Source organism: Fringilla coelebs, assembly GCF_963513975.1.
Source record: "Fringilla coelebs genome assembly, chromosome: 5".
Lineage (NCBI taxonomy): Eukaryota > Metazoa > Chordata > Aves > Passeriformes > Fringillidae > Fringilla > Fringilla coelebs.
In genome coordinates this window covers 13594557-13608755 of record NC_140033.1, presented here as the reverse complement: position 1 = coordinate 13608755, position 14199 = coordinate 13594557, and the positions used below count along the sequence as shown (strand labels likewise).

Sequence of the window (14199 nt, the reverse complement as noted above, 5' to 3'; positions counted from 1 at the left end):
CCGCTGCCCCCGCGGAGCGTCCCGCGGCCGGAGCTCCTCTGCTCGCCCTCCTCCCGCCCGTGCCCGCACGGCTCCCGCCGCTGTCCCCCTCACGCCGCCCCGGTACCGCGGGATGGCGGCGGGCGAGGAGCAGAGCCGCGAGTACCTGCGGCGGCACCGGCTGCCCGAGCTGCTGCACCGCCTCGGAGCGCTGCTGCTCTTCCACCGCCCCGGTGCGCGCAGGCCCGGCCCCGCCGGGAGCGGGGCGGCAGCGGGGGCGGCGGGGCTGCGCGGCCTCCGCGCCCCGGCTGAGGCCCGGTGCCCGCGGGCACTCTGACCTCCTTGCAGAACGGCCACGCGAGTTCCTGATCCAGGTGCTGGAGCGGGTGAAGGCTGGGAGGCGAGCCGAGGGCGAGTACCCGTTCCTCATGGACGAGGCCAACGTGGACGCCATGTTCAGCCTGCTGGATGTCCTAGGCCAGGGCTCCATCAGGCCCGCGCAGTACAGGGAAGGTGCGTCCGCCTGCGGCCCCGCCGCACCAAACCGCTCGCTTGCACAGAACTGTTAAAATAGCTTCCGAGATACCCATCTGTATACTTCAAAATTATCCGCACAGCTGCCCACACAACCTGGAACTTGGAAAGTTCAAAAAAGTTACATGTGGTTAAGTTTCCTGCGTTTAAGTTACATGTTGTTATGTTACACACGTTTACCTGGTTAGATCTAGGCACCTTTAAATTTAAATCTGTCTTTCCAATGACTCGCATAAAAATTTCTCTTTTGTTAACTTTAGCCCTCAAAACTTTGGGACTGAGCACTGAGGATTTGGAGCTAGATGATGATGTGGAGATCACACTGGATGAATTCAAGGAAGGAATGTAAGTTTAATTAAAATTGTGGTGTTGTTTTTGGTTCTTTTTGGAGGGGGGGACATATGCATAGGAGGTATTTTGCTGAGATTTATTTTTTATTACCATAATTAACAGATTGTTTAATTGCTAGTTTAAGCTCAACTGTGTCACTTTGCATTGCAAGATTAAAAAAAAAAGAGGTCAGTTACTGCCTGACCTTCTTGCCTTGCTGTAAGGTGAACCAAACTCCATGCCCTCCACCACCTCAGTTTCAGGATCCTCTCACGGTTCCCACCCCTCAGGTCAAAGTGAAGGTCATCAGGCAGCCCAGGGGTTAAAATACTGATCTAGAAATGTGGGACCCTGTTGTCTTCTTTGTCAGGGGTGGTAGCACAGCTGGAGATGAAATAGGTTCAGAGTTCAAATAATTCCTCATAGTCAAGGTATGGTTCTAGGAGCAATTTTTTAGTAACTGTTGCAATTGCTGAAAGGTAAGGAACTAATTATCCTCATTATCTAACTAGAGATTTTCTTTTTCTCTCTTAGGAAGAAAAAGATGCTGGAGAGCTGGTCTGTGTATTAGTTTGAGCAATGATCTGCTATATATAATTAAAAACAGGCATCTTCCCCAATTTTTCTTCTGGTTTGTCAGCTGTGAAGAGTCGATTTTAAGCAATATTCTCTTTTCTCTTTTTCTTATCTTCCCTGCCCTTCAGTGGATCAATCAGCTGAAAAGGACAAGTGACAAGAACATGTGCATGTCCAGCAGGCACTGGAGGGAGTATAGTTAAGAATTGTTCTTAATATAATTAGATGGTTTAAAAAAAAAAAAGCAGAAATCTCTTTTGCAACTGAGATAGTATTTTGGAATTTCCTCCTTCAGGTTATAGTTTACAGTAAAGGATTGTTACCTGTTGGCTCATTAGCACTGAATAAAATTAAGTTGGTTTCTGGGCTTGCACTGCGTTTTGGTTTTCGGGTATTTTTAAGGAAAAAACAACTTCAACAAGTTTTGACAAATGTCCACATGTAAATGCAGGTAGCACTTCCAAGTGGTATCTTCAAACTTAGCACACAATGTTCAATTTATAAGGAAAAACTGTTTAAAAAAAATTAGGCTATTGTGTTTTCTGTAAAAGACTATCTTAATTTGTATGAAGAAAACAGTGACATATTCCTTCCTTCTGCATTGATAATATACATTTTGATACAGAACATCCATTACTTGGAATTTGGAGATACAAAACATCTGTGTTTAACTCAAGACTGACCAGTTCATAGGGAACACTAGCCCACATACAAAACTGCATTTACACTGTAAATACTCTGTTCCTTAGAATGAAGCAGACAAGGCAGACTGTTCATTAGAGATCAACAGTTTTGGCTTCCAAATGCAACGGCGAGGTGGCCATGGAAAATAAGATCTGCACAGTTCAACACCAAGTCAGCAGCATTTTGATTTTTTTCTTTGAACTGTATAGAATAAGGCATAAGATTAGATTGTTTCAATCTCTCAGCATACAGAAATGAAAGAAATAAGTATATTACAAGATATTCGCTTTGCTTTTGCTTGGAATAAGTAATCTAGACCAAGTTATTAACCATTTCTGAAGAAGTCTTTATTTCCCTGTATTTGGCCAATTAGCTCTCAAACTGAGAAGAATCTCAACATCCCTTTGAGCCAGTTTATAAACTCCAAGTTCATTTAGTGCTGCTGTTGCAGATGGCTGGCTGGGCTTTAATGGTTCATTTTCTGAAGCTGACTGTAGAACATCCTTCAGAAGCAAGGCAGAGCCAATATTCAGGTTCAGGATAATGCAGGCTTCTTTTATGCTAGAGGAAAAGTTGCGTGGATTAATGTAAGCAGCACAAATTTAAGTGTAACAAAAAACCCTTCCATCCTCCATGCTGGTTTAAAAATATTCAGATTTCAGCCTCAGTCACTTGAGGATTTTGATACTGGACGATTTAGGACACTCTGGGCTAGTGAAATAGACTAACCAGAAAGAAAGTAGCAGCTTCTCATGCCTCACAAGGCAATCCTGAGGAGGAAAATAGTTTAAAGTAGTCCTTCTAATAGTAAAGTTTGTTGTGTTGTAACTGTATCTTTGACTAGTTTCTTTGGCCCCAAATTCAGAGGTTTGTGCCTCTTAATATTCCTTCCATAAGTTTATCTAGACATCCTGACTGCACAAAATACTCCAAGACACATGCCACAGTCTGTTGCTGCAGAATGCTGCAGAATCCACTTTCCTAGCTGAAAACATCAGACATATAAATGATCCACACATTTAAAGTGTGGATAGTGTGGATCAAAACTAACTGAAAAAATCTTGGGTTTAAATAGAACACTTATATTTCTCTGGACACTCACTTCTGAAGTACCAGTAGATCAGAAGTTTGCCTACTTACTGCTTGAAGTAGTTTTCTGGCCTCTTGCAGTAATGTGAAAATAGGGGGAACAAATTCCGGCTCATGTCGAACTGGAGTTGTGCTGCTCCTCCTTCATTGAAATGATTTGCCATAATGATCTACAAACACAAAGAGGTGCATCTGCTGTTTAAATGTCTGCTGTCACTGACACCTACATGGCACTGCACAGGTCACACTGATACTCACTTCCTGATAGATGTGCAGATCCACTTTCTCTGCAAGCATTTGCCAGAAAATTTTGAACAGTGAGTGGCAGAGTTGCTGCTCCAGTTGCAGCAAACGGTCTCGCAGTGTCTGCAGCATCGGGCACGCCGTGCTCGACAAGGACATCACTGCTTGCTCTGCTTGAGAGGGTAAAGACAACCACCTAAAAGAAACCATTGCACTGCAGTCATTAGAGTGAAATTATTCATGTTACAACAACTAAAGTTAAAATTACCCTTCAAAGAAAAATCTTACCCATTTACAATGTTTCAGAGACAATCCTTTCCCATTTCTAATCTAAAAGTTATCAGTCTAATGCTGTGTTTGAATTTCATTTAATATTAAACTCATGCTTTAGTTATAAATCTCTGAACATGTCATTCTAGGGAACTCCATCTAATCTGAAAATCATTGAGTTCTATTCCTTTTATGAAATACTTCAGAAATTCTACTCAGAAGAAAATATTCAAGAAGCCCTAGGAGTCTGTTAAGATAGAACAGTCATGACAGGCCATTTTGCATAAAATCTTCTATACTACTATGAAGAAAATAATTCCTGCTCAAAATAGAAAACTAGAACTATCCAGAATCTTTCCTAGGATGTTAAACTAATACATCTACTAATTGTGGAACTACTTTAGAAAACATAGCATGACAATTGTCCCCAGGTAAGAATAAAGAGTATTTTCCAGAACTTACTACCCTGCAGCGTTCCTACTCCAGAAAAAAAATGCCACCTATTATCTATTCTTGCCTTTACTAATGTCAATATTTTTAACAGGAAATAATTCTGTAATATGCAAAGAGATTAAATAAACAGAATCACCTCTCTTTTTTGTACAGCTTTGCAGCATCTTTGACCTCTCTGAAGACATGATCTACTTGTCGTGTCAGCATGTCATGCTTGAGGCGCTCCAGGAGGTTGATCATGTCATCAAAGACAGAGCTCTCCATGGATGCCAGCTGTCCCAGCTGGAGCTGGCTCATGGTGTCACTTTCTGCACGGACCTCTAGCTCGGCCTGCTGCAGCTGCAAGAAGAACTAGGCAAACAAAACCAGAGAGGAACACCACAGAAAATAACCTTACTTCTTGAACTTTTCATTGGTACTTTGTTAGACACAGTTGTAGAAAACACTCTCCTCTGGCACATTTATGAAGTTAAAAATTTAAGATTTTAAAAACACTTCCTTATCCTTCCCTGTGGTCCTGATTTAGAGAAAAACAAAACATGGTGGTTTAATCCTAGTGATGGAACTGATACAACAGCAGATAGGTTAAAGGGAAGAGATCTAAAGAAATACTGAAAAGATATTTTAAGATTGACAGCAGCATGCTTTTAAAAAACCCTACCTTGGCCTCTTGAAGATTTGCAAAAGTAAATTTTAATTGTAATTTTTTTAGCAATGATTATTCATTGAATCATAAATTTACTGTGCTGACAACAGCAAGAAAATGAATTTAGTTTATTGAGTTCATTGTGGCAACAGCTTGTTGGTTTTGCTTTTAAGCAGATCAAGACACTAGTAGATGCAGTTATACAACATGAAGGCTGCTGTCCTATCAAGTCAAGATCATCCCCTGCTAGAGCCACAGCTTCCTGTTAAGACAGTAAGAATTTGGAGGCTGCCCACAGCTCATACAATGCCTTATTCTGCACACTCCTTGTGTAAAAGGTTTTTTGACCTTCAGCACCAATATCTGCAGAAAAACTAAAATTCCTCACTAGGCCATGCTGCCACCAGACTGTTGTACAGCAGTCACCAATTCCCAGTTATCAGTGAGCAGCTTTTCTGGGCCCCACCTGAACTGCGCTGCAACACAAATACCCACATGGGATCTGTCTAAGCTCTCCTGCCATGGGAGGAGCTGAAGCACCAAGCAAAGGCTGCTGCTCTGGTTCTGAGATCTCCAAAATCAATTCACTTTTTTTTTTACAATAAAAAGCATGTAAAAGATACCAGGGTTTTGGGTTTCTTCAGATTATTCCATTTCCCAGCCTCTCTCTGCATTTCCCTAGAAAGTTTATAAATGGCAGCTTAGGCCTCAAACAATAACCTGTCCTTATTTATACATCTTTTACTAAATCCAAATTTATATCTCATTCTATTTTTTCAGTAATTAATTCTCCTGAATACACCTAAAAAGTGCTGAAAATAAAATGTTTGTTACAAAACAAACATCCCGAGTCCACTTTAAAATATTTTTTTTCCTAAAGAAGAATATTTACTTACTACATTGTCAGCCCAGTCTGCCAACACTGTTGCAATATAATTAACAGCATTAAGGATTGCACAGTATCGGAATCCTAAGGAAGCTCTTGTCTCTTCCTTCATCACTTGAGTTAATCGTATCCTGAAATCATCAACTAACTCCTTCTGTAGGCCCAGGAACTGGAGTTTTCTGGAGGCTGTTGGAAGATTCTTATACCTGTCTGGAAAGACATTAGTAAAATGTTTTTAGGCTTTCCAACACTAAATGAAAGCTTTTCAAAAAGAAACATCACAGGCATCAGGTACATACATGGACCACCTCACGCCTATGAGAACATCATATAGTCAGTATTTAGATGTCAGTATTTAAACCAGCCAATAAATATTTCAATGTTTTCAGGGAAATTGCCCATGCAAAAGCTAAACATGCAATGACTTTCTTCCCCCTCCCGATTCCATGAGCAGTTTGTACTCTAACACTTGAGGCAATGTGTGGTAATACCACACCCTCCAGGGCGGCCCCTAAAGCATCCTCACACAGAGAAAGACCAAGCCATTGAAGATGCAATGGGCTCCTGAAAACATACTTGCTCTTATGTACTGTTGCAAAAAAAAGAAAAGATACTTAATAGCTTCTGAATTGACACAAAATCAAAAGAACTATTACGATTTATTACTGAATTGCAACAAATTATATTCTGCCAACTATGAGAGAATATTGTAAAAATCAAACATATATTTATAATTATTATTTTCTAAACATGTCAGTAGGTCAAGATTATTCATGCATGAGTTAGTGTCCAAAATACAAAACGAACAGGAAGTTTTTATTAAACTGCAAACATTACAACTTTGCAAGATTATTTGGTGACAATGAATGACTACTGACAATGAATATTTAGTAAACTATTTAGTAAAGAAATCTGTTAGCTGAAGATTTTTTACTGTTCATTACAAACAAGAGCAATGCCCATAGATATAGTTACCTGTTATAACTAACAAGAGAGTCATAAAAGTTTCAGCACAGTCTGGAACTTTCATTTCATCTACATCAGTGATATCTTTGTACTGTGATATCCATGCTGCCTCTGAAGAAAGCATAGAGTCCATTTTCTGAAGAGCAACTGAAATGCAAAAAACTTGTAAGTTAAGTTTTTAATTAAAAAAAAATCTAACAAAAGCCCCTCTAAAGTATGGTAACATAAAAGCCTTATCTCTGATAAATTAAATTTCGCATTTTCAGTTTATAAAAAATAACTGACAACTCATTTCATACAAAATCAGCTTCAATGTATCTATTTGCAACACTGTTAACAGAGTTAAATGCCAGAATTGACTGGGGGGTTGGTTTTGTATTTTAATAGTTGGCTTGCTCTTTTCCAATATATTTCTTCTTAATTTCTCAAAAACTAATACATCGCCCTTATTTCAATTTTAAGTCCATCTCTGCACATACATAACATTTGTCTAAAAATAAGCCTTCTTGATTGCATACAGTTTAGGGGCAAGAGTCCCACAAAATACAGAGGCACTGTTAAAACCTAATCAATTTTTATTCAGAATAATGACAGAGCATAAAAATACCTATGTTTTTGGTAGTAGCCCTGTCCAAGTGACTTATCCTACTTAAGAAGGGTAGCTGTGAAAGTAGACACATACTTTCTGACTGTGCAATATAAAGGACAACAAAATGCACTGGAAGTCTTACATTTTTTTTCCACTGTCAGCCACCTCTGGAAGCAGGATTCTTCTGACAGAATATGCATGCAGCTGGGAAGGCTGCTGAGATAACCATGAACGCTGTATAACTCTCTCTCAAATAGAAGGACCTCATCCACGAGGTGACAAAAGAGTGTATCATCATACAACAGGCAGGGAATATCAGCAGCCAACTTCTCCAAAATCAGCATCACTAGAGCACGAGAGAATTCAAGCTTTGGAAAGGAAAGAAGTCCATGTCAGAGACAGGAAGTACTGACATGTGCAAACATGCACACAAGAAACTGCTACTAGACTAAGTCTCACCATGTACACATTTCAGTGGAAATGGGCCAAATATCTATCAGAAGCTGACTTTGATATTTATATTCACATTTACAAACCATTTCATTACTTACCCCAGCATTCACTGAAGATCCTGCCTTGTCCAGTATTGGCTGGATTTTGTCATCAAGGAACTTTGAATGATTTCCAATCCACATAAGGACTTGTGTTAAATACCACTCAGGCTTATTTAAAAAAGAAAATAAATTATTAAATGCATCCAAACATTTATTCAGTGCTACTAGTATTTAAGGACAATACAACTCTTTCCCTGCCTTCTCGTGATCTCAGGTCACATGAGTCTTTCACTCTGTTTTACTTAACTTTCATTTATATTAAAGCATTATAAGAAAAATATTTCTGGATTTGCATTGTCTTAAATGTACCAAATATTGTGTTTCTCAAGCAAAAGTTGCATTTTAATTTCCCCTTTCTCTACTGCTTTCTCACTCATGTGAGACTTGTTTCTGCTTCATATACTTCTTCCTGTTCTCCTGTGTGGCCCTCATTTCTTGGTACAACAAAAAGGATGTGCTCCTGAGAAAAGCTCTGCTCTTATTGTTATCGTACCTAACCTCAGCCCCACCTTCCCCCTAGAAGTGGGGAATCTATCACCCTCTCATTTCACATTTTAATGCCTTTAAGCTTTTTGAAGTTTCTACCCCTAAAAGTATGGGCTGCAGGTTTTGATGAACACTTCTTTCAGTGTTAGTGCAACTGGAAGCAGTTCCTGTTTCCTCACTCCCGACAGCTCAAGAACCTTCTGCTGAGGTGCGCTCACATTCTGTGTGTCTGTTTCTCACCCCTGTATTCATTTTCACTTGTCTCATTAATTTTATCATGCTTGGGTTGTTTTTTTTGACAGTCCTTCCCCAGCTGGGCAAGGTCATTGTGAACTCTGAGCCTCTCCTCTGAAATACTGTTAATCTTGTCCAGGTTGCTGTCTTTTTAATATTTTACATTGATATTTTCTTTATTGCATTATCCAAGTAATTACTAAAAAAAAACCCCAAACCAAATTTCCCTGTTGAAATGTCTTTCTGACCTGACACGATTCCCTGTAACATTTTCTTAATAAGTTCTTATTTTTAAAATAATTGTTCACCTATTGTTGTTTGAAAATTCAATGTCTTGAACATAAATTTTCCATTTGCTTTTAAAATAATTTTGTCCATATCTAAAACACCTCTTTCCTTCCCACTAACATACACAACAGTATTTTAAAAAGCTCTGTGGTAACATCTGTCAAGATTGCAAATTTATTTAGATTTGCACAAGATGGTGATCATAAGCAGACCTGTGCAACAGGACTGTTACAAAACAGCTCTTAAACTCTGCTCCAATGTTGCAGTGGCATTAATGCAATGAAACCCATTCCAGTGGTAATTCTCAGACAAATATCCTCAGTCTTTGAAGGCAATTCACACAAAAAGTGAGTCAGTTTCCATCTGATAAACTCAGCAGCTCTTCTTTTATGTCAATCAAAAAATTCAACCCATTAAAAAAACAAATTATTTAACAGTATCTTTAGACTAATCACATTTCATATCCAACATTTTCAGTTACATGAAGGTAGCAAAACAGTGCCAAAAATCAAATCACAGCCTTAGAGCTCAAGAAATACATAACAGTGCAGAACCATTTGCAACAAGACTGAGGAAATTAATCAAAACCTGTCAACAGATGGGAGTCAGTCTAAGATTGTAATGATGTTTTACGAAGGATCTGGACAAGGGAAAAATATTGCCTCACCCAGAGAAAATGCCTGTGTCTCTGAAAGGTCTCCAAGTGCTATCTCAATGTCTGTCCACACTTAGGTAGGCACAAGAACTGCACAGTTTTGAAGAATCCTAATTTTGGAAAATCTACACAATTTAAACACAGCAATCTAGAGGTTGCTTACAAAGCAATTTAGAAATGTCGAACCACTTTCTCCCATACCTTGTTAAGAACATTGGTTTGTTTATTTCCAGTGAAATGATACTTGAATCTTTTCTGAAGAGGATTCAGCATGATCTGTATTGGAAGGATGACTGGTGGTGAAGGGGGTAAAGGGTACTTTTCTGGCAGTTGTTTGGGTTTAGTTAACAGCTCATCTCTAAGTTTGACAGTCAAGGATGGACTTAAGTGTTGAATTACCCCAGCATCATCATTTCAATAGAACAGTTTTATAAAAATGAACACTGCTTAGTTCTACACTATTGACTGAAGGCAGTACTATGAAAACAATACAATTCCTTATAAAAGATACTCAAAATGTTCCACTTTATGTAGTATTAAATATAACTCAGGCCTTTAGGGATTATTTATTCAATGACAATACATGTCCCTTAAGTCTGTTTGATTTAGGAAACATGTAAGAACCCAGCAAACCATCATTGTCAGAAACAAACACTGTGGCTGTCCAAGAGACACACTTATTCATATTTGTTAAAGAAGGATAAAGACTCCTGGGATTAATAAATGCAACACATGATTTCCCATTTTCATGTAATGGATTTAAGTGAGCCACTCTGCCAAACCAAAATTGTTGCCAACTCAGGATTGTGCACAATGGCCTTGCATCTTTCCACTATATGATTTAAAAAAAAACCCAGCAGCCATGAGCCACAGTCTCTCACTCACACTCACAGGCTTAGTTGAACACACAAAGACTTAGTTGAGCTTTAGTTTTGTGAATTATTTAATTCATAAAAATCAGGCACAGAATGAGCAGCAGTGCCCTCTGAGCAACCTCAAAGGCAGACTATGACTGCTGCACAACAGAAATCCTCCTGCAGTCTCCCCTTTTTGTAAAGTCTCCTTCCAAGACATGTATGTTTTCCCTTTTTTTCCTTTTGGGGCGGGACATATTAAAGTGATTAAAGGTTATTTCACATAAGGCTATAAAAAGAATAGTATTAACTGTGTAGTAAACACACATCACCATTTTTTCATTAATATGCATGGGCAATGATTCCAAACAGTGTGAGACCAAATCCTCATGCAACCTAAACTGTCAGCTACCATGAGAGCATTGGATCTGATGACTTGGAGTTAAAATGTTGCTACTGACAAAAAGGACAACTTTGGCACTTGGCATTTCCTAAATACCAAAAAAAAAAAACCCCAAACAACCCCCTCCCCCCCCCAATCCCCACAACATTCTAATATTAATACAAAGAAATATAAATTATCTTCTCTCTTTAGGGAGGAAAAAATTTTAAATAATTCTCCTTGAGAACATGTATCTCTAAGTTTTTATTCTTGCTAAAATACACTGCAAGAATTTAAAAGGATACGAGGTTTGCAGTTTCAGAAGCTGACAGAAGAGCATCTCCAAGTTGTTGTACACCTCAGGAGCGTTGGCTGGTGCAGCAAGGCCAAATGCCTGGGACTGAGGTGGCCCCACGAAGGGCCAGCGGAGCTGCGTCAGCACCTCCTCAAAGTCACTGCAACACAAAATCAGCACTTGGACACCAACTGACAGAACAACGTAAAGATGAGGGAGTCACAGTATCCCTCTTACCTTGTCAATTTGTCCTTAAGGATTTTATGCCAGAATTTAACAGTGGATCTCACAAAAGCAAGAAGATGAGAACAAGATGACTCCTGAAGTTTAATATCCAGCTCTGCCATGAATGCTAAAGTACTGGCTGCCTCTGGAACATTGTTGGTCATCAGATATTGCTGAATGCTATCACTATAAAACACAAAAAAGATAAGGCCAAATATTCACTACTGACAACATAAAAGAATTATTTGTATATTGAAAAGTAAAGACAAAACTTTCTTGAATTTAAAATATTTTAATAAGGGGATAAACCAGGTCACCAGTCTCAGAACATACATACAGCACTCAGAAACTACCTCAGCTCTTCTATGCGAGAAATCCACTGGAGGTAGGCCAGGTGTCGCTCGATCTCCTCCACCTGACCTATCAGCACATCGAGATCCTCCATCCATGGCTCAGCTTTCAGCAAGTGGCTATTGATGGACTCAGACAGAACAGTTTCCTCCTCCAGAAGCTGACTCAGAGACTTTTTGGAATCTTCTGCATTCTTTAAGGCATTCTGAATTCTTTTAGGGACTTCTGACGAAACTGTAAGTACCTGCATTGACAGAGATGTATTAAGGCAGACATAAAACCACTGCACTGTGTAAAGCAGTGCCATTGTGTATCAGGCCCACTGATACGTTTAATTTAGTTTCATATACTCAATCAGTCATACAGCATGTTCAGAGGAAGAAAAAAAAAATGAAACAGAAAGATGCTTACCTGTTCTTCTAAGTGCTTTTTGTTTTCAGATAGCTTTTCAATCAGGCTGTCTAGCTTCCCCAGGGAATCATAGTCATTTCCAAGTTCTCTTTCCACAAATTCAGAAACATAGTATGGGATATCACAGTGGTCTAGGTCTCTAGTGACTTCTTTCTTTCTAACACCAATGCTTGCCATGGCTTCTTCCTCTGCAATATGGAGTATATGATTTCTAATTAGCCAACACTAAGACAGAACAAACAAATATTAACTATTGAGGAACAAAACTCCATGAAAAGCTGGGCAGTTCAATTTAAACTGAGACTGAAATACCATATTAATGAATTGTACTGCTTTAAGTGAGACAATTTGCTGGCGTAAGTCAGGTTTGATAAAACCTTGCTGACATATCCAACTGGTGATTTATTATACATTAACTACTGAAGAGAAACACATCTGTTAACTTCTCCCTTCCCCAAAAGCATGAACTTTATTAAAAGCAGTTCAAGAAATATGTAGTTCCTACATATATAATATGGAAAATGTAATGAAAACTACAAAAAAAAAACTTGTAAAATGCAAAGGAAAATAATATTCCACTTTCCCTTTTCACAAGTTTAGGAAATTTCAGAGTTACCAACTCATGACTATTGCGTTACTAGCATAGTATCCATGCGGGCCTTACAATAATTTGGAAAGGAAATACATCACTGAAATATTTACCTAAAAACCCCCACACAGTATAACATAAAAGACACTTGCTGATCCACACATTTGGCAGCATCCAGAGAAACGTGACATTGAGAGGATGTTCACAGTGAAAGAAAAAAGACAACAATGACAACTGTTTGGCTGGTTCAATCCTCTACTTCTTCGTGTCACTTTCAAAACAGTATTTAAAAATAAAACCCGACACACTTGCCCTTCGTCTGCTACTAGCTTTAATTAAGTTAAAATCCCTATTAAAATGACAACTGCAGTGAGAAAGTGGTGCAGCTGATGAGGCAGAGTAGCAGAGGCAATAGAGAGCACCAGGCAGGACAAACTGGGCGACCAAGGGTGCTGCAGAGGAACAGCCGAATAAAGAAAGCAGAGCAGTAAAATTCCTGTTTGCAGCAGTGTAAACATTATACAGCAGGAAAAACCTAACCGAACGGTGCCCTTCTCATACTTAGTGGAAAGGATCGGGTTACAGGAGACAGGAACAGGTGTGTGGGCGCATCCCTCCCGCCAGCTGCCCGCTCAGCACCCACCTCGGCCAGACGGCCGGGCCCTGCCAAGGGCCGGCTGGAGGCTCTGCGGGCTCCGGGAGGCTGCGAGCGGAGCGCCGCGACCGCGGCCCGGGCTGGGCGGCCGGGCAGCCCCTCAGCCGGGCGGCGGCTCGGCGAGCCCTTCCTCCCCCGCCACGGGTGCCGGCCGACGAGCCGCCGCTTCCCCTCGTAGGACGGCGCCGTGGGGACGGGAAAAGCCGCGGCAGCCGCCGCCCGGAGCCCTCAGCGGGCTCCCCGCGGGTCCCTGCGGCCGCGGCACCGCCCCCGCCGCGTCAGCAGCGCCGCGGGTGACGGAGCGCAGGCGCGGGGCCGCTCCCGGGGCCCCGCTCCCCGCCCGCCGGCTCGGGGCTGGCCGGCCCGTGCTCACAGGGACACGGCCCGGCGAGAGCCGCAGCCCGCCCGGCTGACGGGCTGGCCCGGCCCGTGCTCACAGGGACACGGCCCGGCGAGAGCCGCAGCCCGCCCGGCTCAGGGGCTGGCCCGGCCCGTGCTCACGGGGACACGGCCCGGCGAGAGCCGCAGCCCGCCCGGCTGACGGGCTGGCCCGGCCCGTGCTCACAGGGACACGGCCCGGCGAGAGCCGCAGCCCGCCCGGCTGACGGGCTGGCCCGGCCCGTGCTCACGGGGACACGGCCCGGCGAGAGCCGCAGCCCGCCCGGCTCAGGGGCTGGCGCGGCCCGTGCTCACGGGGACACGGCCCGGCGAGAGCCGCAGCCCGCCCGGCTGACGGGCTGGCCCGGCCCGTGCTCACAGGGACACGGCTCTGCACCTCACGGCCTCCCCGCTCCCTCCGCACGCAGCCGCCGTGGCCAGCGACCGGACTAGCAACACAGGCTTTGCACTTGGCTGAAAAGGCCAGGTCTCTTCAGAACAGCTGCACAGTATTTTTTTTTCCCCAACACGAAGGCCGGCTCATTCCCTGCCAACAATGGGCAAGTGACAGGCGCAAAGGAATCACTTACTGCTACA

The 14199-nt window shown here is 41.9% G+C and overlaps 2 protein-coding genes across 2 annotated transcripts; one reads left to right on the top strand and one right to left on the bottom strand.

Moving 5' to 3' along the window:
* EFCAB10 (EF-hand calcium binding domain 10) lies at nt 1-1786 on the top strand. Its single transcript, XM_084206064.1, has 4 exons — nt 1-212; nt 328-492; nt 774-858; nt 1378-1786. The coding sequence occupies exons 1-4, from the start codon at nt 113-115 to the stop codon at nt 1412-1414; spliced, it is 387 nt and encodes a 128-aa protein (XP_084062190.1). The 5' UTR covers nt 1-112; the 3' UTR covers nt 1415-1786.
* A 104-nt stretch (nt 1787-1890) lies between these two features.
* On the bottom strand, nt 1891-13489 carry RINT1 (RAD50 interactor 1). The gene is made up of 14 exons (XM_084206063.1): nt 13213-13489; nt 11981-12168; nt 11572-11813; nt 11231-11404; nt 11004-11153; nt 9664-9820; nt 7797-7907; nt 7388-7613; nt 6666-6803; nt 5701-5900; nt 4295-4509; nt 3451-3631; nt 3244-3362; nt 1891-2664 (listed from the first exon to the last, which is right to left on the bottom strand). Exons 2-14 carry the CDS (start codon nt 12155-12157, stop codon nt 2451-2453), a joined length of 2304 nt encoding a protein of 767 aa, XP_084062189.1. The 5' UTR covers nt 12158-12168; nt 13213-13489; the 3' UTR covers nt 1891-2450.
* Between the last annotated feature and the right edge of the window lie 710 nt (nt 13490-14199).

What these genes read in the sequence shown, in the direction of transcription:
- EFCAB10 (XM_084206064.1), top strand. Translation starts at nt 113, where the DNA reads ATGGCGGCGGGCGAGGAGCAGAGCCGCGAGTACCTGCGGCGGCACCGG. An exon ending in GCCCGCGCAGTACAGGGAAG is followed by an intron (nt 493 to 773) that starts GTGCGTCCGCCT and finishes TGTTAACTTTAG; the next exon opens with CCCTCAAAACTTTGGGACTG. An exon ending in GATGAATTCAAGGAAGGAAT is followed by an intron (nt 859 to 1,377) that starts GTAAGTTTAATT and finishes TTTCTCTCTTAG; the next exon opens with GAAGAAAAAGATGCTGGAGA.
- RINT1 (XM_084206063.1), bottom strand. Translation starts at nt 12,157, where the DNA reads ATGGCAAGCATTGGTGTTAGAAAGAAAGAAGTCACTAGAGACCTAGAC. An exon ending in AAAAGCACTTAGAAGAACAG is followed by an intron (nt 11,814 to 11,980) that starts GTAAGCATCTTT and finishes CTGTCAATGCAG; the next exon opens with GTACTTACAGTTTCGTCAGA. An exon ending in CAGACTGGGCTGACAATGTA is followed by an intron (nt 4,510 to 5,700) that starts GTAAGTAAATAT and finishes TTGTTTGCCTAG; the next exon opens with TTCTTCTTGCAGCTGCAGCA.